The sequence below is a fragment of the Ascochyta rabiei genome, chromosome 6, assembly GCF_004011695.2.
Source record: "Ascochyta rabiei chromosome 6, complete sequence".
Classification (NCBI taxonomy): Eukaryota; Fungi; Ascomycota; class Dothideomycetes; order Pleosporales; family Didymellaceae; genus Ascochyta; species Ascochyta rabiei.
Window position 1 is genome coordinate 747124 of NC_082410.1, and position 18532 is coordinate 765655.

The 18532-nt window shown below is 52.3% G+C and overlaps 8 protein-coding genes across 8 annotated transcripts, besides 5 other annotated features; 4 read left to right on the forward strand and 4 right to left on the reverse strand.

Moving 5' to 3' along the window:
* Position 1: 1 nt before the first annotated feature.
* EKO05_0004116 (uncharacterized protein) lies at positions 2 to 1229 on the forward strand (the record flags this gene model as incomplete). Its single annotated transcript, XM_038938703.1, has 5 exons — positions 2 to 193; positions 237 to 252; positions 310 to 535; positions 589 to 1129; positions 1188 to 1229. 5 exons carry the CDS (start codon positions 2 to 4, stop codon positions 1227 to 1229), a joined length of 1017 nt encoding a protein of 338 aa, XP_038799929.1.
* A 76-nt stretch (positions 1230 to 1305) lies between these two features.
* On the reverse strand, positions 1306 to 2640 carry EKO05_0004117 (Alanine--tRNA ligase; the record flags this gene model as incomplete). Its single annotated transcript, XM_038945502.1, has 1 exon — positions 1306 to 2640. The coding sequence occupies one exon, from the start codon at positions 2638 to 2640 to the stop codon at positions 1306 to 1308; it is 1335 nt and encodes a 444-aa protein (XP_038799930.1).
* Positions 2641 to 3389: 749 nt separating this feature from the next.
* EKO05_0004118 (uncharacterized protein) lies at positions 3390 to 4065 on the forward strand (the record flags this gene model as incomplete). The annotated part of the gene is made up of 2 exons (XM_038938700.1): positions 3390 to 3429; positions 3488 to 4065. The coding sequence occupies 2 exons, from the start codon at positions 3390 to 3392 to the stop codon at positions 4063 to 4065; spliced, it is 618 nt and encodes a 205-aa protein (XP_038799931.1).
* A 538-nt stretch (positions 4066 to 4603) lies between these two features.
* Positions 4604 to 5678, reverse strand: EKO05_0004119 (uncharacterized protein; the record flags this gene model as incomplete). The annotated part of the gene is made up of 3 exons (XM_059636316.1): positions 4604 to 4953; positions 5006 to 5556; positions 5641 to 5678. 3 exons carry the CDS (start codon positions 5676 to 5678, stop codon positions 4604 to 4606), a joined length of 939 nt encoding a protein of 312 aa, XP_059492299.1.
* A 1498-nt stretch (positions 5679 to 7176) lies between these two features.
* Positions 7177 to 8391, forward strand: EKO05_0004120 (uncharacterized protein; the record flags this gene model as incomplete). Its single annotated transcript, XM_038945503.1, has 1 exon — positions 7177 to 8391. The coding sequence occupies one exon, from the start codon at positions 7177 to 7179 to the stop codon at positions 8389 to 8391; it is 1215 nt and encodes a 404-aa protein (XP_038799933.1).
* A 151-nt stretch (positions 8392 to 8542) lies between these two features.
* Positions 8543 to 8584: a tandem repeat.
* Positions 8580 to 10433, reverse strand: EKO05_0004121 (uncharacterized protein; the record flags this gene model as incomplete). Its single annotated transcript, XM_038945504.1, has 1 exon — positions 8580 to 10433. One exon carries the CDS (start codon positions 10431 to 10433, stop codon positions 8580 to 8582), a length of 1854 nt encoding a protein of 617 aa, XP_038799934.1.
* Positions 8810 to 8841: a tandem repeat.
* Positions 10434 to 11428: 995 nt separating the features above from the next.
* Positions 11429 to 11471: a tandem repeat.
* Positions 11472 to 11517: 46 nt separating this feature from the next.
* EKO05_0004122 (long-chain fatty acid transporter fat1) lies at positions 11518 to 13624 on the forward strand (the record flags this gene model as incomplete). The annotated part of the gene is made up of 2 exons (XM_038938787.1): positions 11518 to 11524; positions 11580 to 13624. The coding sequence occupies 2 exons, from the start codon at positions 11518 to 11520 to the stop codon at positions 13622 to 13624; spliced, it is 2052 nt and encodes a 683-aa protein (XP_038799935.1).
* Positions 13625 to 13946: 322 nt separating this feature from the next.
* On the reverse strand, positions 13947 to 18101 carry EKO05_0004123 (DNA repair protein rad2; the record flags this gene model as incomplete). The annotated part of the gene is made up of 1 exon (XM_038945505.2): positions 13947 to 18101. One exon carries the CDS (start codon positions 18099 to 18101, stop codon positions 13947 to 13949), a length of 4155 nt encoding a protein of 1384 aa, XP_038799936.2.
* Positions 14006 to 14048: a tandem repeat.
* Positions 17521 to 17582: a tandem repeat.
* Positions 18102 to 18532: the final 431 nt, after the last annotated feature.

Here is an 18532-nt window from a genome sequence, read left to right on the forward strand (position 1 = left end):
CATGTCTCTGACAAGATCGATCGCGACCCTACCGCTGCTCTGGCTTTATGCTACGGCTATCCCAGCTGGAACGGGCCGGTGGTCAAACGGTACTTCGTCGGCTGTTAATGGTGGTGACTTAAACGCTACAGCGTACGGATTGATCGACACATATGATGGCACCAACTGGCTGAGCATGTTTGATGTTCAAGCCGTAAGTGAGCGCTTCAGTGGACGAACCTGACTAACATAATTAGATTGCTGATCCTACTCGTATGTTTTGACCGCTAATCTATGACAAGCAAAACTACACTGACAGTGTTTTACTAGATGGCTTTGTTGAATATGTCAACGCGCAGCAAGCCCAACAATTAGGGCTCCTCCGGACACAGGGCAGTAAAGTCTACATGGGTGTAGATAGCACTTCCATCCTGAGCCCCAACGGAACTGGGCGAAAGAGTATCCGTGTCCATAGTAAGCGAGCCTACAACCAAGCCCTCGTCATTGCCGATTTTGCCCACGTGCCTGGTAGCAATTGCGGCTCATGGCCAGCCTTGTACGTTCTTCTCTTTGTCTACCCGAACAAATTCCGCTGACCTACAAATGCAGCTGGATGTTCGGTCCCAACTGGCCTAACCAGGGCGAAATCGACATCTACGAAGGCGTGCACCTAAACACCTATAATCAAGCCACGCTCCATACCTCTCCTGGTTGCGTGCCCTCCGTTGGGCCTGGTGGCGAGACGGGACACCGCGTTGGCAACGCTGACTGTGGAGCTGACGGAGGCTTTGGCGGCTGCGGTGTCGAGTCTAACATCTCTACATCGTACGGCACAGCGTTCAATGCCAACGGCGGCGGCGTGTACGCCACGCTGTGGACAAACACAGGTTTCAAGGTGTGGTACTTTGCGAATCGACATGTGCCGAGCAATATCAGGGACGGGAATCCTGATCCTAGTTCGTGGGGAACGCCGAGTGCAAACTTTGGACCCGGGTGTGACTATGCTGCGAAGTTTAGAGATCTCAACATCGTCTTTGATATTACGTTCTGCGGGGATTGGGCGGGTGGCGTCTGGGGTCAGACATCTTGTGCGCAGGTCAATTCGAGTTGCAGTGCGTATGTGGCGAGTCAGCCGCAGTCGTTTGCCGATGTAAGTACTCTATCTTGATACTCTCTTTCTTTCTGAGTGCCTGCTGACTAATTATTAGAGCTACTGGTTGATCAATTCTGTGAAGGTGTATAGCGTTTGAACATGAAAGTCCGGATGCGCATCTCATCCTTTCATATGAGCCGGTTGGTCGTTGGGTGTCTTTTTGCGAATGCATTTCATAGCTCCTCCACAGCTGTCCTGAGTGCCGCTGTCTCACCCTTCTGCCACTCGGTGACCTTGCCTTGCCACTTCTCTCCTCTACCACCACCCTTGACTGTCTTCACAAGATCTTTGACTTTGCCAGATAATCTCTCTACCAAGTCCGGGTTTCCGGTAATTACAAGCGAACCAGATGTTTTTGTGTCACCAGTGCACAGCAGTACGACTCCCTTACCCTTGAGCACGTCTCGGAGCTCAATAACTACCATGTTGATGAAATCCAGTCCATCATCAGGTCGATGTGAGAATGCACCTACGACGCATTGCAGAGTTTCCCTGATTTGCTGGGCCTCGAACTTTACGATTTCTGAAAGCAACCTCTTTTCTCTTTTTCTTCCCTCTGAGATTTGCTCGCCAAGACCCTGTACCTTTGCTGCAAGCTCTTCCGGCACAGCGCTAGACGATAGTGAGATGGCAATGTTACGCAGACCGTTGATCGACTCTGTAGCCATGTTGATAGCGCGGTCTCCAGCAGTGAAGAAGAGTCGACAGTTCGTACCACGTACCGACTGTGTGTGGTGCAATAGAATCAGGCCGATGTGAGATGTCTGTTTGAGGTGTGTACCGCAGCAGGCGTTGTAGTCCAAATCGCCGATTTTGATGAATCGTACAACACCCTTCTCTCCATCATAGTCAGCTGGCAGGCTAGACGACCCCTTTCCTTGTGGAGTTTCGACTGTGACGGGTAAATTCTCGCGTATTACCGCGTTGCATTCCTGTTGAATCCTGACGATTTCTGCGTCTGTCGGTTTCCGTGGAAGTTCGACATAGTTCATTTCACCAGCTTGCCCCATACTCCATCCCAACGTTGGAAGGTCCATGCCATCCATGATTGCAGAGAGAAGGTGTTGCCCTGTATGTTGCTGCATAAGATCCCATCGGCGTGCGTAGTACACTGTTTGCCTGACTTTCGTTCCAATCTCCAGAGGTGTTTGTGAGAAATGTACACATCGTAGTCCATGACGTTGAATGTTCTCTATCGGTATCGCGCTCATGCCTTTGACGCCGAGTGGTGTGATGAAGCCATGATCGGTGTGTTGTCCACCACCCTCAGGGAAAAGGACAGAATCAGCAAACTCAATCATCCATGTTCTTTGCGTTGCTGGGTCTGAATGACCATTAACTTTTGACGGATCGGTAGACTTTTTCGATTTCGCTTTGTTGTTTTGTGGGGTTTTCGGTGGGATGTACTCGTCGCATGCTACAACCTCGGTTTCCAGCGTCTGCAGATAAGAATCCTTCTGGCACGATAGAGCGCCCACGATGCTCGGTGGCACGACAGCTATCGCCATGTTTGCGCGTTGGAATAAAGATATGTGCGGGGTACAAGGGTTGTGATACCAAAAGCGGGGTCTTGAAGTAGATTGACTCAAAGAACATGTGGAAGTAAGAGTTGCGAGAGAAGGTAGTCTTAGTAAGCGCATTAGCTGCAACATAATTTTTCGTTCGTGAACGGACGCATTGTCCCCAACACGATCTCGGGATGCCACAATAGAGATGATGCATGCATGTTCACTAATGCCAGAAAACACAAATGGTGAATAGCTGAAGGCAGGTGTGCCTAGATCTGGTCCACGATCAGCCAATTACAGCACTGCAGTCTCTCCTAGCATGCAGCAACGCCATCTTTAATGTTCTAGACATCGTCTCAGCACGGCAAAGCTGCCTAGGTACTAGCGCCAATGTCAGCGCCGTGCATCTCGTCTCCGAGATCGTGAGTCGCGTTATGAACGAAAGCATCGATGACGTAGCCGGGTTAAAACAGCCGACATTCGTCTACTAGCCAGTCGGCATGCATGCCTCGTTCATCCTCTCTGCTGCAAGACATGCCATTGCCGACCCATGCAGCAGTGACACGCTTCGTGGCCGCGCTTGTGCCTTTCAAAGAAAATGACGTACCACTCCTCTATCATGTACCCCGAAGACGCCGATATGACGCGGATCTTGCTCTCGTCGACCGTATCGTTCTCTCGATCACCCCGACCCCGGGAGTGTATTCTCATATAGGGCATACTGAGATATACCACCCGCCGCGCACACTATGCTTCCTTCACCGACCCTGGCAACTCGATCGACGCGCAGTACGTGGAGACACGCTTGTACTCTCGAGTCACACATCGTTTGACGAAAATCTGACAGTGGGATGGAACCCGCCTTTGGCAAGACGACTTGGAATGAATGATGCAGTATGGTTTTGCGTGCAGGGCTATAAAGGTGACCCAGCAAGAAAGATAGGCATTGCTGGGTCTGTCTCGATACCACGACAGTCGCTCCTACAGCGCATACAGAGCGAATTTGGACAGATGGAGCTGATACATGAAGGACAGTCTGACGACATACGCGTCGTGGCTATCATGAACGCCTTTAACGAGGAAGAAGTAATGCGCGTGCTCGACATGGCGCAGGAACATGCTTGGGTGCCGGACGCAAGTTCCGAGGCTCGAGGGCGGCATGTTCTATACCTTACAGGTCAGCCTCGTGAGAGTGGGATGTTGGCTGCGACCGCGCTGGGCCTTACAGTTGCCTGTGTTGGACACAAGACGACTGAAGAGTGGGGCATTCGTTTCATGGCTGCCGCCCTGCGGACTGCGTTTCCTAACGTAATCGTCGAAGAGGTGTACGAAGAAGAGATACCCGTGAGGAGGCCGCCAAAACAGGAAAAAATTCAGCGTTCCCGAACCCTGGAGGTGCAGGCAATAGGAAACATTTCCGAATAAGACACATGCACGGCCATGCTGTTCAAATGAGATTCAAAGAGGAGTGATACTTGGCAGATTCCACTGGTATGAATGTTTTTACGATTTACTACCCCCTTCGAATCACAGTACACCCAGAAATCTTGTATGGAGCCATGGGCATCATATGAGCTCAAGCATACCCTTTTTGGACAGGCCACCAAAGACGCTTAACACCAGCATGCGTGAGCAGACATAAGTGGATCATTTCAAACTAGATTGAGGCGTGCACACTGTCAAAGCGCCAGACAACAAGGACATGAGTATATTGCAATTGGAAGTGGTCTGTGGCAGTGAGGACTGGTTGTTCGAGTGCAACCAACTTCCACCTCTCTGAATGAAAGCCATTAAATACATTTCAGCTTAAGAGTATTGGAAATCCATAGTGACATTATATGGTAGGCTATTCCTGTTGAAAGAAGGCTGATATGCTTATGCAAACCATCAAATATAAACACAAGAACAGAAGCCATGTGAAAACAGCGGTGTCATATACAACAGCGAGCACGTTACGCACGCATCAGCGTCTTACACTCTCTAACCCCTCAGTCACTACCCCAAGCCCCTTTGGCATGACCTCTGGATTATTTTCTGTCCGCGAGGGCTTGGGTGAGTGCTGAGGTGATACTCGACAACTTGGACCAGTAGAGAGCTCCGAGTATCCATGGTGAGTTTCGGGCCTCGAGACCTCCGCTGGGAGCTCGGAATATCTGTTCGAAGGTCCGACATCAGCCTCCATCTCTTGAGGGCCGTCTGCCGTGTGAGCCCACTGTCCTTGCGAGTAAGGGCTTTGAGTGTAAGGGTTCACTTTGCTTGTTGGTGCCATGCTCTGGTAGTAGTCTCCGTTGGTGGCAGAGTATGTAGGTGGCGCTACATTTCGAATCAGTACGTGATATATGACATGTTGTATGGATGCGCTTACGTGACTGGGCAACGAAGTTGGATGAAGAGCGATCGAAGCCTTTGCCATTCATCATAGGGCTAGCAACACCGATAGCCTCTTCACTTGCTTTCTTCTGGCTGCGCCTCCTGCGGAGAAGGAAGAAGACGACAAGGCCGATGATGAGGACGCCACCAATCGCTCCACCAACAGCACCTCCAATGACTGCGCCGTTTGACTTGCTACCCCCGTCATTTTTTGACAAAGAACTTGAAGTTGATGATGTGCCTGTTCCGGTCTGAGAAGCAGCGTAGAAGTTGAACTGTTCTGGTCGTTCCATGAAAGCAGGCACCAATCCGCCGTCAGGGCACGTGGGCTCTTCAGAGCATGGTCTTGATTTACAACATCCCCAGAAGGTTCGGCCGGATGAGCAAGTATAGAAGTTGCTAGCCAGTCCGCAGCTCGCGTCCGGAAATTTCCCATAGTTCGACGCGTTGAAGCCGACCTGACGAATGTTTCCCTGTGTGCATCCTGTTGAACATGGATCCGACATGCAACAACCTACAAACTTAGAGCCTGATGCGCAAGCATACCTGCAGACGTTAGAGAGCGGTCTCTATATGAGGGCCGCGCTAGGCAGGAGTGCACCCTTCGGTGCCGACACGGGCGAAACGTACCATTGGCCCCCAAGTGGGCACGTGAATTTGTCGGCCATTGTAGTATCGAGTCGAGCGTACTGAATAGTGTTCTTAACTGACAAAAAGGCAACAGGAAAACGATTAACAAAATGACGGGGGACAGTGAAACTGAACAGCAAAGGGAGTGGGTCACGCTGACCTGATGAGATAACATGTGGCACAGCAATTCTAATCTAAGATCAACAATGAAGGGAAGATCATATGTCTCAACAAGAAGGATTATATGCCATGCACAATTGGCTTGATGAACGTGGGACCTCAGAAAACTTCCACGCATCGCTGTTGTCCATAGGTCCAGCCTCCACAAAGCCTCCAATAAAAAGGCCAGCGACTCCGAACACGGTGTAGCCGCACGCTGTTGCAAATTTCAGCTGAGTTGTTTGCTGCATATTTGGTGCTGCGTGAGAAGCTTGTTTCATTTGTGGTAAGCGGGAGTGAGCATTAGGCTGACTGACTGCCGAATATAGCTTGGTGTATGCCTACGCCGCAGGCCCCGGCTTCAGCTTACGTCGGAATGTGGTCATGGCAGTACCCTTAGAACGCCTTAAGAACGCCTTCTGTTGTAACAGAGTATTGCAAGACTGTGCTATTGTATTTAATGAACAACCTCCGGCAGAAAACCGCTACTATTACGTGCTGTGTATTGTAGTGTCGTACCCGTTTGAAATCCAACGTATCCTCGTGCGAGGAAAAGAGGGCACAGTTTATCATAGACCTATGACAAAGTCTCACAAACAACCTGCTCGTTGGCGTCTTGGGTACCATCTTGAGATGACTTGGGGCTAGGACCGCTACCGCACCCTGTTTGTGCAGCCGTATGCGAGAGGCGTAAGGCTGAGTGCAGTAAGATAACTAGCTCGCGGCGCAGCTCGTATACAAGATTAGAGACGACAGATCTTTAGCAGTCAACACGGATCGACCTCATCAATCTGCGTATAGGCACTCGTGTGACGATTGCTGCGCAGAGCTCTTGAAGCTCGATTGCGGAGTATCCACGATCCTAAATACGTCCTCGAAGGACTACCTATTCGGACAGCCTCTTTTTAAACCAGAGACCTATCTTTGAATTGGGTTGCGTCTCATCCTGAAATGCAGACAGATCATGTGCAGCTTCGGAGAGGCCATACCGATACCATGGTTGTGCGCCCACACCACATTACATTCGTCTCGTAGGTCGAAGTTGTGTGAGTAAAGCGATGGAAAAAGATAGAACGGGATCTTGCGTGATCGAGAGATGACGACGTCGTGCTATTGTGGTAGGAGGGAGTGAAGGCTTGACTGCGCTGGCTCTTGCCCAACTTACGCGAAAACTAGCGCACCCGAATCTAGACCCACCTATGGCGAGCACTTCACTACCATCACGAGGATCTGGACCTCGAAGTGTGTAGCCTCGCTGGAACCCTGCCTCGACTCCGCTTCTTACGGCTGCGCATATCTTCCAGATGCTACTAAGATCATCCGTCCTTTGCATCTGAGGTGTGGCTTACATTCGCCACCACTAGTCCACCCACCTACATGGACCCTCCCTCTAGCTTATCCAGAGACATATCACCGCCACGTGCGTTCAAAAGGAGGAAGACTTCCAGGATCTTGTCGTATCGATCACCCAATGAGCCTCATTATAATACCAATGTAGATCCCGATCCCGCACTTGCAGCTGTGGAAGCTGGAAGGGCCAAGATTGAAGACCACCTGACGTACTTCGAGCATTATCTGACAAAAGCCTCTAGAAGCACCACTTTAGATTTCCCAAGGCTTTCCACAGGCAATTTTTCGTCCTTGTACAAGAACAACAAACACCGGCACGGCCATCACTTCGTCATCCATCAGCATAATCATCCCAAAGCCGGCGTGCACTATGACCTCCGCCTTCAATTTTCCGCAACAAGCTCAGTCTTCTGGGCACTTCTGAAAGGATTTCCCGGAAACCCCAACTCAATGCAGCTAGGGAGGACGGCCATCGAAACGCGTGTGCACAACTTGTGGAATAACTTGGTAGAGTCAGCGTCTATGAAGACTGGATCACTGCTCATCTGGGACACCGGAACATACAGTTTGCTCCCAAGAAAGAAAAACGCAAAAGCAATACCAAGCCCACAAACGACTGACGCAGAATCTGACGCAGCTGAGAGCAGAAATGGTGGGTCCAAGGACGGAACGCACGAAAACGAGATACTCATCAAAGCCTTCGATTCCCGCCACATCCGCCTGCGCCTCCACGGTACCCGGCTACCAAAAGACTACACCGTCACTCTACGCCTTCCATCCAGCAATGAAGTCTACAAGAAATCAGTCGCGAAACGGAGGAAACTCAAACCAGCGGCAAGGAGCAGACGACCCAGCCACACCTCCGACTCGGATTTAGACTTCATGCCAAATCTGTCCAGCGACCCGCAACAAATCGCGACAGCAGAAACAGCCAGTACCGTCCATCTCGACCATGACTTGGACATTCCTGACCTAGACACCGACTCTGACGAAGACGCACTGACACGCACCCAAAACGCCTACCCCGGCCCTCACAACACAATCGGATCCGTCCACCAACGGCGATGGTTCCTACTTCTCGATCGGCAGAGCATTGGGTTCGAGTCGATCGGAGGGAAGTGGACGAGGCGACCACTGCCGAGTAGGGAGCTGGGCGGCTTCGAGCCGTTTGTAGTGAGAGGGAGGGACGCGGAGAGAAGCGTGGCCACGGACCGCTCGACACGGGGATGTAGAGTGCGATGAAGGGTGTGAGGACTATGTAGGCCGTGGAGGGTGGAAGGGTATTGAGAACTAGGAATGCAGTCCTTACTCAATGGGAGGCAGATGACGAAGCTAGCACAATTCTATAATAATATACACACTATCACACAAGCCACCCAAAGGAAACGTCCTTTCTAGCAGTCTAAAATCTTCAATTTACAGTTCACAATCTACACCGCACGAAGCTTACCACTCCGAGTACTTCCTCGCGTTACGCTCTCATGCCCCTCGGCAGGCAAAGGCGTATGGCGCGACCCCATCAATTCCCTATACTTCTCCGGCGAGACGCGCTCCTCGAAATCCCTCTTCGTGCGTATCTTCCGCTTCTGCTTGCCCGCCGCTCTGGCCTTGCCCGCGGGCGGCGTGGAAGCCATTGAGCTGCCTGACGCGGGAGTCAGAGCAGGCGTCAGATCAGGCGTCAGCGCAGGCGTCTTTGGGCCCTCGACCGTGGTGGGGGTTGAAGACTTTGTACCCTCCAGTTTGAGTTCGCGCACGCTCGTGTGTTTCTCATACATTGCTGCGGTCCGCTTCTGCTTCGCTGGCGGCTCTTCAGCCTCGTCTACTTCCTCTTCGTCTTCTGCGTCGTCGGCAAGAGGCTTGTAGCTTGCATCTTTGCTGAGGCGTTTGCGCTTTGTACCACCCGCAGTGGACCGACACTTGGGTATCGTGGCCCCTGGAACAAGGTTCTTGCATGGATGGCCATAAGGTCTCTTCATAGGGATTAAGACACGGGTTGCCTCGAATTGCGCTGGTGGGCTTTGGGGTTGTGGAGAAGAGCGAATAGCGGCTTCGGTTGCGGCTTTGATACGGCGAATTGCTGGAGATTTGGCGCAGCCAACGCGAGATGAAGGTTCCGGGTTTATAGTTTGAGGGCGAGGTTCGTTGCTACGGGGTACTCTGCTGGCGCCTAAGAAGTTATTGCCCTTATCAACCCGGATGGGATGCGGAATGATGACATTTTCTGGACTGGAAGTGGGCGCTGATCGTTGCTTGTTGAACGGCTCATGGGTTACCGATGGCGCGTAGCCGTCACCGCAGTGGCTCGGGTGTGGTCTGGTAGGTGTTTTGTTGACCGCGCAGCGGACGTCGTCGACGACTGTAGCAGGGTCAATATGCTTCGCTCGATCGATCTGACGATTAACCTCCAGTTTGTCTAAGAAAACCCGTGGAGCGTAATTATACTCTCCGTTCTTATCAGTCGTGCTGTCGCCCTGATTGAAAGCATTGATAGTTTCATAAAGCTTCTCAGGCGTATTTATCTCGTTGACCTTCGCCACGTCCGAGGGCTGAACAACAGGTAGCTTGAAGCGCGACCCAGACTCATACCGAGCCAGATTATCGTGATGCGCAAGGAGAGGGTCTTTGAAAGACACACCAATGGAAATAACAGGCTCCTTGCTGTCTAGGCTTCCGGTGGTAGCAAGGTCGTAATGAATCCGCAAGCTCTCCCAGTCGGCCATGCGAATAGTCTCTGGGAAGGGGAGAGATGTTGGGTAGTTTTTGTACCATTGCTCGGCATCGTTACCAGGGCCTCCGTACAGGTATGTCCTCTCTAGTTCGTCCTTCGTAGTGGGTTTTGTCTTATGTCGAACAGATGAGGCTTTGGCTATCAAAGGACTGGACTCCTTACGGTACAGAACCTCCTCTGCGGCTGCAGTGTAGTACTCGGGCATCTCTTCGTAGGTGCAGACGCTAGATTCTGCATCTACAGCGTCCTCGAACTCACGCTGCACGTGGTCGACCTTTTGTCTGACGGCACGGTACAACTTCGAATCGCATTCGTAACTATACTTGACAATCTCGCGCAGTAGGCTTCGGTCGATGCGTTGGATACGTTCCATATAAGTGGCGGGCGAGTCTTTACCTCCTTCGGTGATAACGTAATGATGTGCTTGTCTCAGAAGATGGTTGGTCTGGTCTCGTTCACTCATCTCATCTTCGCTCGAGTAGTACGAATCTTCTGAATCGGAGAGCATGAGCTCAGGCGTTTGGATAGGCACTTGATGCCGATTTCTGGACGCCATACTGTGGTTGGTGGTTGGCTATGTTTATTCTGAGTGATGCTGGGCGCCGGGAATTGCAAGTGTATAAGATCCTGCAGGTGTAGCAAACAATGTGGCGACCGGTGAAGTGAGATGGTAAAAGGCAAACGAACAGAAAATTCAGGAGCTCCGTTGAAGCAAGCAGCCTATCTATTAATGTCCTTGTTGTGAGGCGGAACAAAGCCACCACAGACCGCCGAGCGCCATGGTGTATACTGCAAGTGGAGGCCTCCTTGCAGTTGCGCCTCTGCGGCGAAGCGATATTTCTTCTCTTTGTACTCACAAAAGCAGGTCGAATATGGTCGTGCGCTCGAGTGTTCCACGGTTGTCTCAATTGTCGTGTTTCATGGCTATACCTTGCATGGCCGCCATGCAGTTGAGAGTCGTTGTGCTACCGGATCCGCGGGCTTTAGGCCGTACTCAATACCGTTGGACAGACAACTGGGATGTAGTGTAGCACGACGAACCCGTCAGGGCTGAGACAATGGAGAGCTGTGCAAAAACTTAAGCTGGAAGGGCAAGGCGGCAAGCACAGATTTTCCTTTCACAGGACATGCCACTTTCGAGCTCTCTCATTCAACCATGCAACCGTATGGTAGTTTGATAGCCAATGCTGTCTTGTTAACTCTTAGATGCCCGTTGCTAAAGAGGAAGAGTTGAAGCCCAGCGGACGACCAAGGTTCGTTTCCTGCCTGATAGAGGCTTGATAGCGGCACCCGCATGCCGTGTATCATGCAGACGAGGCTTTCTGTGCCTGGAGCTGCGCGATTAGGGGGCCTTCAAGCGGAAAGTCTACAAGGGTGCAGAAGCTGGGGCACAGAGGCATGAGAGTGCAAGCAGGGCCGTGTTGACGTGCCTCGGCTCTTGCACGCGACGTCAAACGCGCGTCACGTCCCTCCGCGCTCGACACTGGACATCAGCACACAGGCTGGCCTTGTTGCGTTGGTGGCGGTAGTCTACTTCCCCTCTTCTTTCCCCTTTGTCTTTGTCATCATCTTGTCTACGTCTTTGTGTTTTCTTGTGATACCCCAACTTGTTGTACCATTTGCAATCTGCAGCCTCAGCCATGGCAGGTGAGTGCACGGATAGCCGTCGAGGAAAGAGCGACACTGACATGTAACAACACAGCTCTTCCTCTTGCTGTCCCTGCCGCGGCTGCAGGGCTGGCCTACCTCAACGCCCGCCATGGTGTCAGCTATGACTGGCCCATGCTCTCTTCCTTCGTCAGCACGACCATCCGCACTATAGCCGCAGAGCGTCGAGACCAGCTCAACGTCTTCTATGAGCTCGAAGCCCTCGCCCAGTCTGCTCGAGCAGATCACGCGTGGATCATCTTCCGGGGACAGACATGGACATACAAGCAGGCATACGACATCGTCCTGAAGTATGGTACATGGCTCAAGAGCAAGGGTGTTGGGCAGGGCGACATTGTTGCCATGGACTTCGTCAACTCGGAGACGTTCATCTGGGTCTGGTTCGGGCTGTGGAGCATCGGCGCAAAGCCTGCATTCATCAACTACAACCTGACGGGCAAGTCACTTATACACACAATCAAGACATCGACTGCACGCTTGGTACTCGTGGACGAGGAGAGCAAGGCCAACTTTGCCGAACACGTCATGGCAGAGCACGGCTTTTTTCCTGTGCCTGCGGCGACGACAGACGGCAGGCAGACAAACTACGACTTTGAGATGGATCAAAGTGAGGTGCCTCGTTCTGTGAAGAGTCAAGCACTGGCACAAGTGCAGAGGCAGGGCATCACTGCAACGCCACAGATTCGTCAACTCGAAATCGTCTGCCTCGACAAACAGCTGCAAGACTCCATCCTCATGCTCCCGCCAACCCGTCAGCCCGACACCTGCCGTGCTAACCAGAAGCGCAACAGCATGGCGATGCTCATTTACACGAGCGGCACTACTGGCTTACCAAAGCCCGCCGTCATGAGCTGGGGCAAGTGCAACGGTGGTGCCAAATTCGTCTCAGACTGGCTCAACATCAAGAACGACATAGTGTACACGTCCATGCCGCTCTACCACTCTTCCGCCTCCGTTCTGGGCGTGTGTGCCGTCCTTCGCGCCGGCAGCACAATATGTCTATCTTCTAAATTCTCGCACAAGACATTCTGGCCTGAGATCATCTCCAGCAAGGCGACAATCCTCCACTACGTCGGCGAGACATGCCGCTACCTGCTCTCCGCTCCCCCATCCTCCCTCGACAAAGCTCATCATGTTCGCGCCGCCTTTGGCAACGGCCTGCGTCCTGACGTCTGGGAGCCGTTCAAGGCCCGCTTTGGAATTAGAACAATCTTCGAGTTCTACGCAGCCACAGAAGCCCCCGGAGGCATGTGGAATCGCAGCGACAACACATTCTCATCCGGCGCTATCGGGCGAAACGGCACTCTCGGCACCCTCCTCTTTGCTCCAAACATGTGTATCGTGCGCACCGATCCTGACGCCGATGGCGCGCAGCCCCTGCGCAGCAAAGACACCGGGTTATGTGAGGTGTGCGACTGGAACGAGGCCGGTGAGTTGCTGTACAAGCTCGATCCTGCAAACATCGAGTTGAAGTTCCAGGGCTATTTCGGCAACGACAAGGCAACAAGTTCGAAGATTGTAAGGAACGTCAAAAAGTTGGGAGATGCATACTTCCGCTCCGGAGACCTCATGCGCTGGGACAAAGAAGGCAGATGGTGGTTTGTCGACCGCATTGGCGACACGTTCCGCTGGAAGTCTGAGAATGTCAGCACCGCTGAAGTCGCTGATGCAGTTGGTCGACATGACGCAGTTGATGAGGTAGCCGTCTACGGTGTTCAGGTCCCAGGCCACGATGGGCGCGCTGGTTGCGCCGCTGTCGTACTCAAAGCATCCGCGCTCTCCACATCTGCTGCGGCTGAAAAGAGCATCGCGGTTAACAGCGAAGTGTTGGAAGCACTCGCTGCACATGTTACGAAAGAACTCCCCACGTTCGCTAGACCGATCTGGATTAGGGTCACTAGACAATTGCAGACAACAGGGACGAACAAACAGCAGAAGCATCTGCTGCAGAAAGATGGGATCAATCCGCAGGCAGTTGAACAAGCGGGCGATGCATTATATTGGCTTAGCGAGGGGACGTATGTGCCATTCACAGCTAAAGAGCTCAAGAAGATAGAGCGCGGTGGAGCGAAGCTGTAGATACAACTGAACATGAATCAACCATGACTGTCTAATTTATGCGTCACAGTATAAGAAGCCAGAGAACATTCTGGTTGACCAGCCGCTACATTGACTCGAGATAACGGCTTCTGCTGTTATAGCTCCCACTTGCTTTCTCCTTCTTTCCACTTTTCCAACACGTATTCGTTCGTTCCTGTGTGGACTGTGCAGACGTGTCAGTATCAAGCCACTATCAACTGCATTCGCCGCGAGTTTCAATGGGGTGGAGTTGCAGAGAGCACATTAGATGGTCAAAGTGTGATGTATGTACATATTCAAAGTCGTGTATAGGTAACGTCAATTAGGCCTTGGCCTTGCGCGTCCTCTTTGCTTTCTTCTTCTTCGGTTCTTGATACGCTGCGTCTTCGTCGTCATCATTGTCCTCCTCCCGGTGCTCGTCGTCAAGAGCAGCTAGTGAGATGGGAGCTTTCCGCTTCGAGCGCTTCGCTGCAACGGTCTCTGTTGGCTCGGTACTGGCTCCGGTGGTAGGCACGTCTGCCGTGTCTTTATCATCATCATCTTCTTCGTCTATGCCGCCCCTTGCACCCTCTCGCTCGGCCAGCCGCGTCAGCGCAGCGCCTAGTCTTTTGCCTGCAGCTGCTTTGCCTTTCTTCTTCCCGCTCGGCCCGCTGCCGGTTGTATTGCCCCTGACTCTCGGCGCGAATGCGCCGGCCCCAACGTTGCCTTCGAAGAATCTTGTGATGTTGGCCTGTGTGCCCTCTTTCTCGCGGCGGTTCATGTCTTTGATGACGGGTACGAGGACTTCGTCCGTGCGCTCACTGCTCCAGCCAATCTGAGCGCTGAGGAAGGAGCGTAAGGCAGCAAGATCGGGCACACCCCATTGGAATGGCTGTGGATCAGAATCAACTTCCGGGTTGAGGTATGCATCAGCGACACGGGGATCAGGGAAGCCCGGAGGTAAGAAGAGCTTGGTTGCCTGGCTCTTGCGGAACCGGCGGCGGAAGACATTCGAAGCGTCTACTTCCTTGGGGATAGTATTGTTCTGCACACCGGTCCACCAGTCCTTGAAGTCCTCCAGGTTTGGAAATTCGGATATGATTTCGAGCGCGGTAACAGGTCCAATACCTGGAATGCCGGTTGTGTAGTCGGAGCCGAGGAGCTGCGCGATCGCAATGAGCTTCTCGCGGGTTAGGCTGAATTCCGACGTTAGATCGTTGGCAAGATAGCATTCAACGAACTTGGCAGCGTTGAACATGTTTTTGTAGACACGTGTGCCACCAAAAAGGAAAGTGTCGGAATCGTCAGTTACAATACCGTCTACAAGGCCGAGGGTGACGAGCTCGGCACATTGCGCCTCAGCTTCCATGGGGGCAGTGATGTAGGGGAGGCCGAAGAGGGAGAGGAGATGTTGGCACTCGGAGATCATGGTTTGCGTTACTTCGTCAGCGTCGCGACGGTCTTTTTTCTGTTGGGCGCGGAGCTGCTTGAGCTCAGTCTCGAAATCGACATGAGATGCGGCATTGTTGATTTCTTGGGCAAAACGGTTGTGCTCTTCAGCTTCAGCTGCTAGGGATGCGAACAGCTCTTCGTCTTCGGGGTCTGAATATTGATCAGAGTCGTTGCCAGGTAGGTCGAGAGGCGCGTTATCATCTGCAAGCCCGCCATGCGGAACGACAGGGATCTCAAGATCGTCAGGGCTTTGGAGAAAGGCAGGAGATGGCTCACGACGAGGCCTGCGCGCAGGTGCAGCAATTGGGACATCCTCAAAATCTGGTGATGGTGACTTCGGAGCGTCTGCTGGCTCAGTGTGCATAGGCACGTCCTCAAATTCAGGGGACGTTGACTTCTGAGCTATTTCAGCTGGTGCTGAGGCAGGTGTCAAGTCGGTATTCATAGGGACGTCCTCAAACTCTGGCGATGGGGATTTGGATGGTGAAGAGACCTTCTGTGCTGTCTTGTACTGCACTCTCTGAGAAGGGGCACGTTTTCCATCTTCAGGCTCGCTTTCCGACCAGTCGACCGGATCCTCGTCGGAGTCATCTGCAAATGGCATTTTCTTGACCAGCTTAGGGTCTTGTATGGGAGGTGCTCTTTGGTCGTCCGCAAGCAGCTTTGGCGGTTCTGCTCGGACCGTGTCCGCCATGTCACTCATTCTTACTTGATCGTCTTCTGTTGGGTTATCTGCCTGACCATAGCTGGTTGATACATCCTCCATCTCGGCGTCATCTTCTTCGTCCGAGTCCATAGCAATGATCTGCTTCTCCTTCTGGCTCTGACTAGGATCGGCGTCCAAATCAATGACTTCTCTCGCTTCTTGCTTTCGTAGACGGGGCAGTTGCTGGAATTGGAACTGCTCTTTTTCATCCTTGCGATCCTTTTCCCACTCTCGCTTTTCTTCGTCACGGTATTCATCAAGCTCTTGAGCGATATCACGTTCACCCTTGAACCACGGCGGCAATGGCACAGACTCCTTCTTCTCTTCAGTGTCCTTCTCGAAACCACCTGCAGTATCCTGTTGAATCTTTTCCATCTTCTTCTTGCCGAGAAGCGAGGTGCCAAGATTGAGCTTCTCAAATGGTAGTGGTCCGTCAAAGCCATGTGTGTTGATGGATTCGGGCTGTTCATCTGTCTCGACTGCAGATGCAGGCGCTCTAGGTGGGACCGGTAATCTCTGCGGCTTGGTGGGCCTCTTGGACTGTCGTGATTCAGCCAAAGCTGCTTGCAAGTCCATTTCATCCTCTTCGCTGTCGCTACCCTCGAACGGTCCTTTGGGCGCAAGCTTGTTGGCACGCTGGTTTGCTAGCCGACCAATTGCCGATCCTCTGTACCCTTTAGCAGCCTTGAAAGGATTTGTCTCTAAAGCGCGCTGTTGTTGATGTTCTTCAAGAGCCGGGCGCTCATCGACCTCATCTTCTGCTTCCTTTTCGTTGTTCTGTTGCATTGAGAGGGCGATGGCTTGTTGCAGTTGCTCTTCTTCTGCGTTGTCACCAGTTGCTTCGAACAAATCATTTTCGCCGTTGGTCGGCACATTCTCCCATTGCTCCTCTTCGTTGTCCTCGGCCAAAAACAATGAGTCGGGATCCTCTCTAACGGGGACAGCCCTTTTGGGTTGGGCCTGGGTCGGTCTGCTCTTTCTTGACTTGTAGAAGGTCTGGCGCCGCCTCCTCAATTCATTCGAGATGAATTCGCGACCCTCGACAGTCTCACGGCTGGGGCCAGGCTTAGCTTTGGGTAGTCGATTCAGGCCTTCTATAGGAACATCCTCAAACTCGTCCTCGCTCTCCCAGTCTTCCTCAACCTTTGCAGCCCGTGACGGCAGGTCAACATCGATCGGCTTGTGTGCTTTGCCCTCATCCTTGTTCGTAACAACACCGAGTGCCCATCCTCCTTCAACTCCATCATTCTTAACCAACACATATTCTCTGTTCTTATCTCCTGCGATACGGTTGGTGCCGAAGGTCGTGTCATCGTTCATGCCATTAAGATTCATGAGCCGTTGAGTAAGGTCGCTACGCTCGCGTACGCGCTCAATCTGAAAGCGCGAGAAGGCCATTCGGTCAGGAAACATGGCGTCGAGCTGATCTTTGGAATAGCCCATCCTCAGCCTACTTCTCAGTCTGGCTGCGTTCAAGATGTTGTATCGGTCTGCAGGTGGTAAACTCTGGAAAAAGATGCCGTCGAAGTCGATCTTGGAGAAGTCGTAGACGTTGATATCTTCGCCTCTGTCGAATTGCCTTGCGTAGTCTTCTAGCTCCTCGAGCGACATTATCCGGGGATCATCACCACCTAGCTCCGACATAGGCACGCCTAGATCAGGCAGATGGTACTGGTCCTTCTTTTTGAACTTCCGGTTCTCTGTCCGCTCCTGTTGTGTCTGCAAGATCTCCTCCGCATACACCAGGTTCTCCGGTAGTTCCTCTTCCTGCTCTTCTCTCGGGCGCCTGCCTGCCTCTTTCCTCTTGCGCTCCTCCTCCTCAGCAGCCTTCTGCATCTGTATTGCCAACAGCTTCCCCGCAGTCCGAACTGCATCGTCTCGTTTACCTTCACGACGTGACTTGCGGTGGCTGATGGTTTGTCGTTTGAGCGCCGGTGCGCCGCCGTCGAACACAAAGACAGGCTTGATGCCAATGAAAAGTAGCTTGCATACTCGGCGGAAGAAACCGACGATATGGCTGTTGCGCAACGCGTTGCCCTCTTTGTCGCGTACAGCTTTGAGGAATTGGTAGATCCAGATTGAGGCATCGACAGCAATGCGCCTCTTATTCAGCGTCTCGATCTTGATGGGCCGCGCGCAGGGCTGTAGAACAGTCCAGAGGCCGGTGACACCCATAGTGGCGCTCTTGGGATAAATTCCATCGAAATGGACGTGTCGAGGGAATGTAGGTCGAGCAGGCGGCGATGAGAGAGCGCGTCGATGACGTAATGACAAATCATCCAAACGCGGAAGCACCTGACGAGACGTTCGTTCGCCCTTCAACACCCCAATAATCAACATTTTGCGTGTACCGTCATAACAGGTTCAGATACTTGCAAAATTCCTGCCTTTCAAAAATCCATTGAGTTGCATCCCGTATCAAGCCCCGCTGCTCTCCATCACGAGATTACATGAACTCGATTAGCATTCGATCACAATCCGCACTACTACTGGACAGCACATCTTCTGCACAGTGATTGCATCGCCTTGGCATTTTAACATTGTGGACTACGAACACCCACTGAGGCACCAAATGAGAAAATTGAGATACAACTATGCCAGGCTGTGATTGCAATCAGCTTGGACGTTGCAATCTACTCAGCCTTCAGGAGCGACGAGAAGCGACACAGCCCACTCATAGATTCGATGGGCAGATGCTGGATAATTTTGTTAGAATCTTCCTCGGTTTATGTTGGTCCTGCTGTCAAGCTAAAGAGGGGGACGTTCCAGTA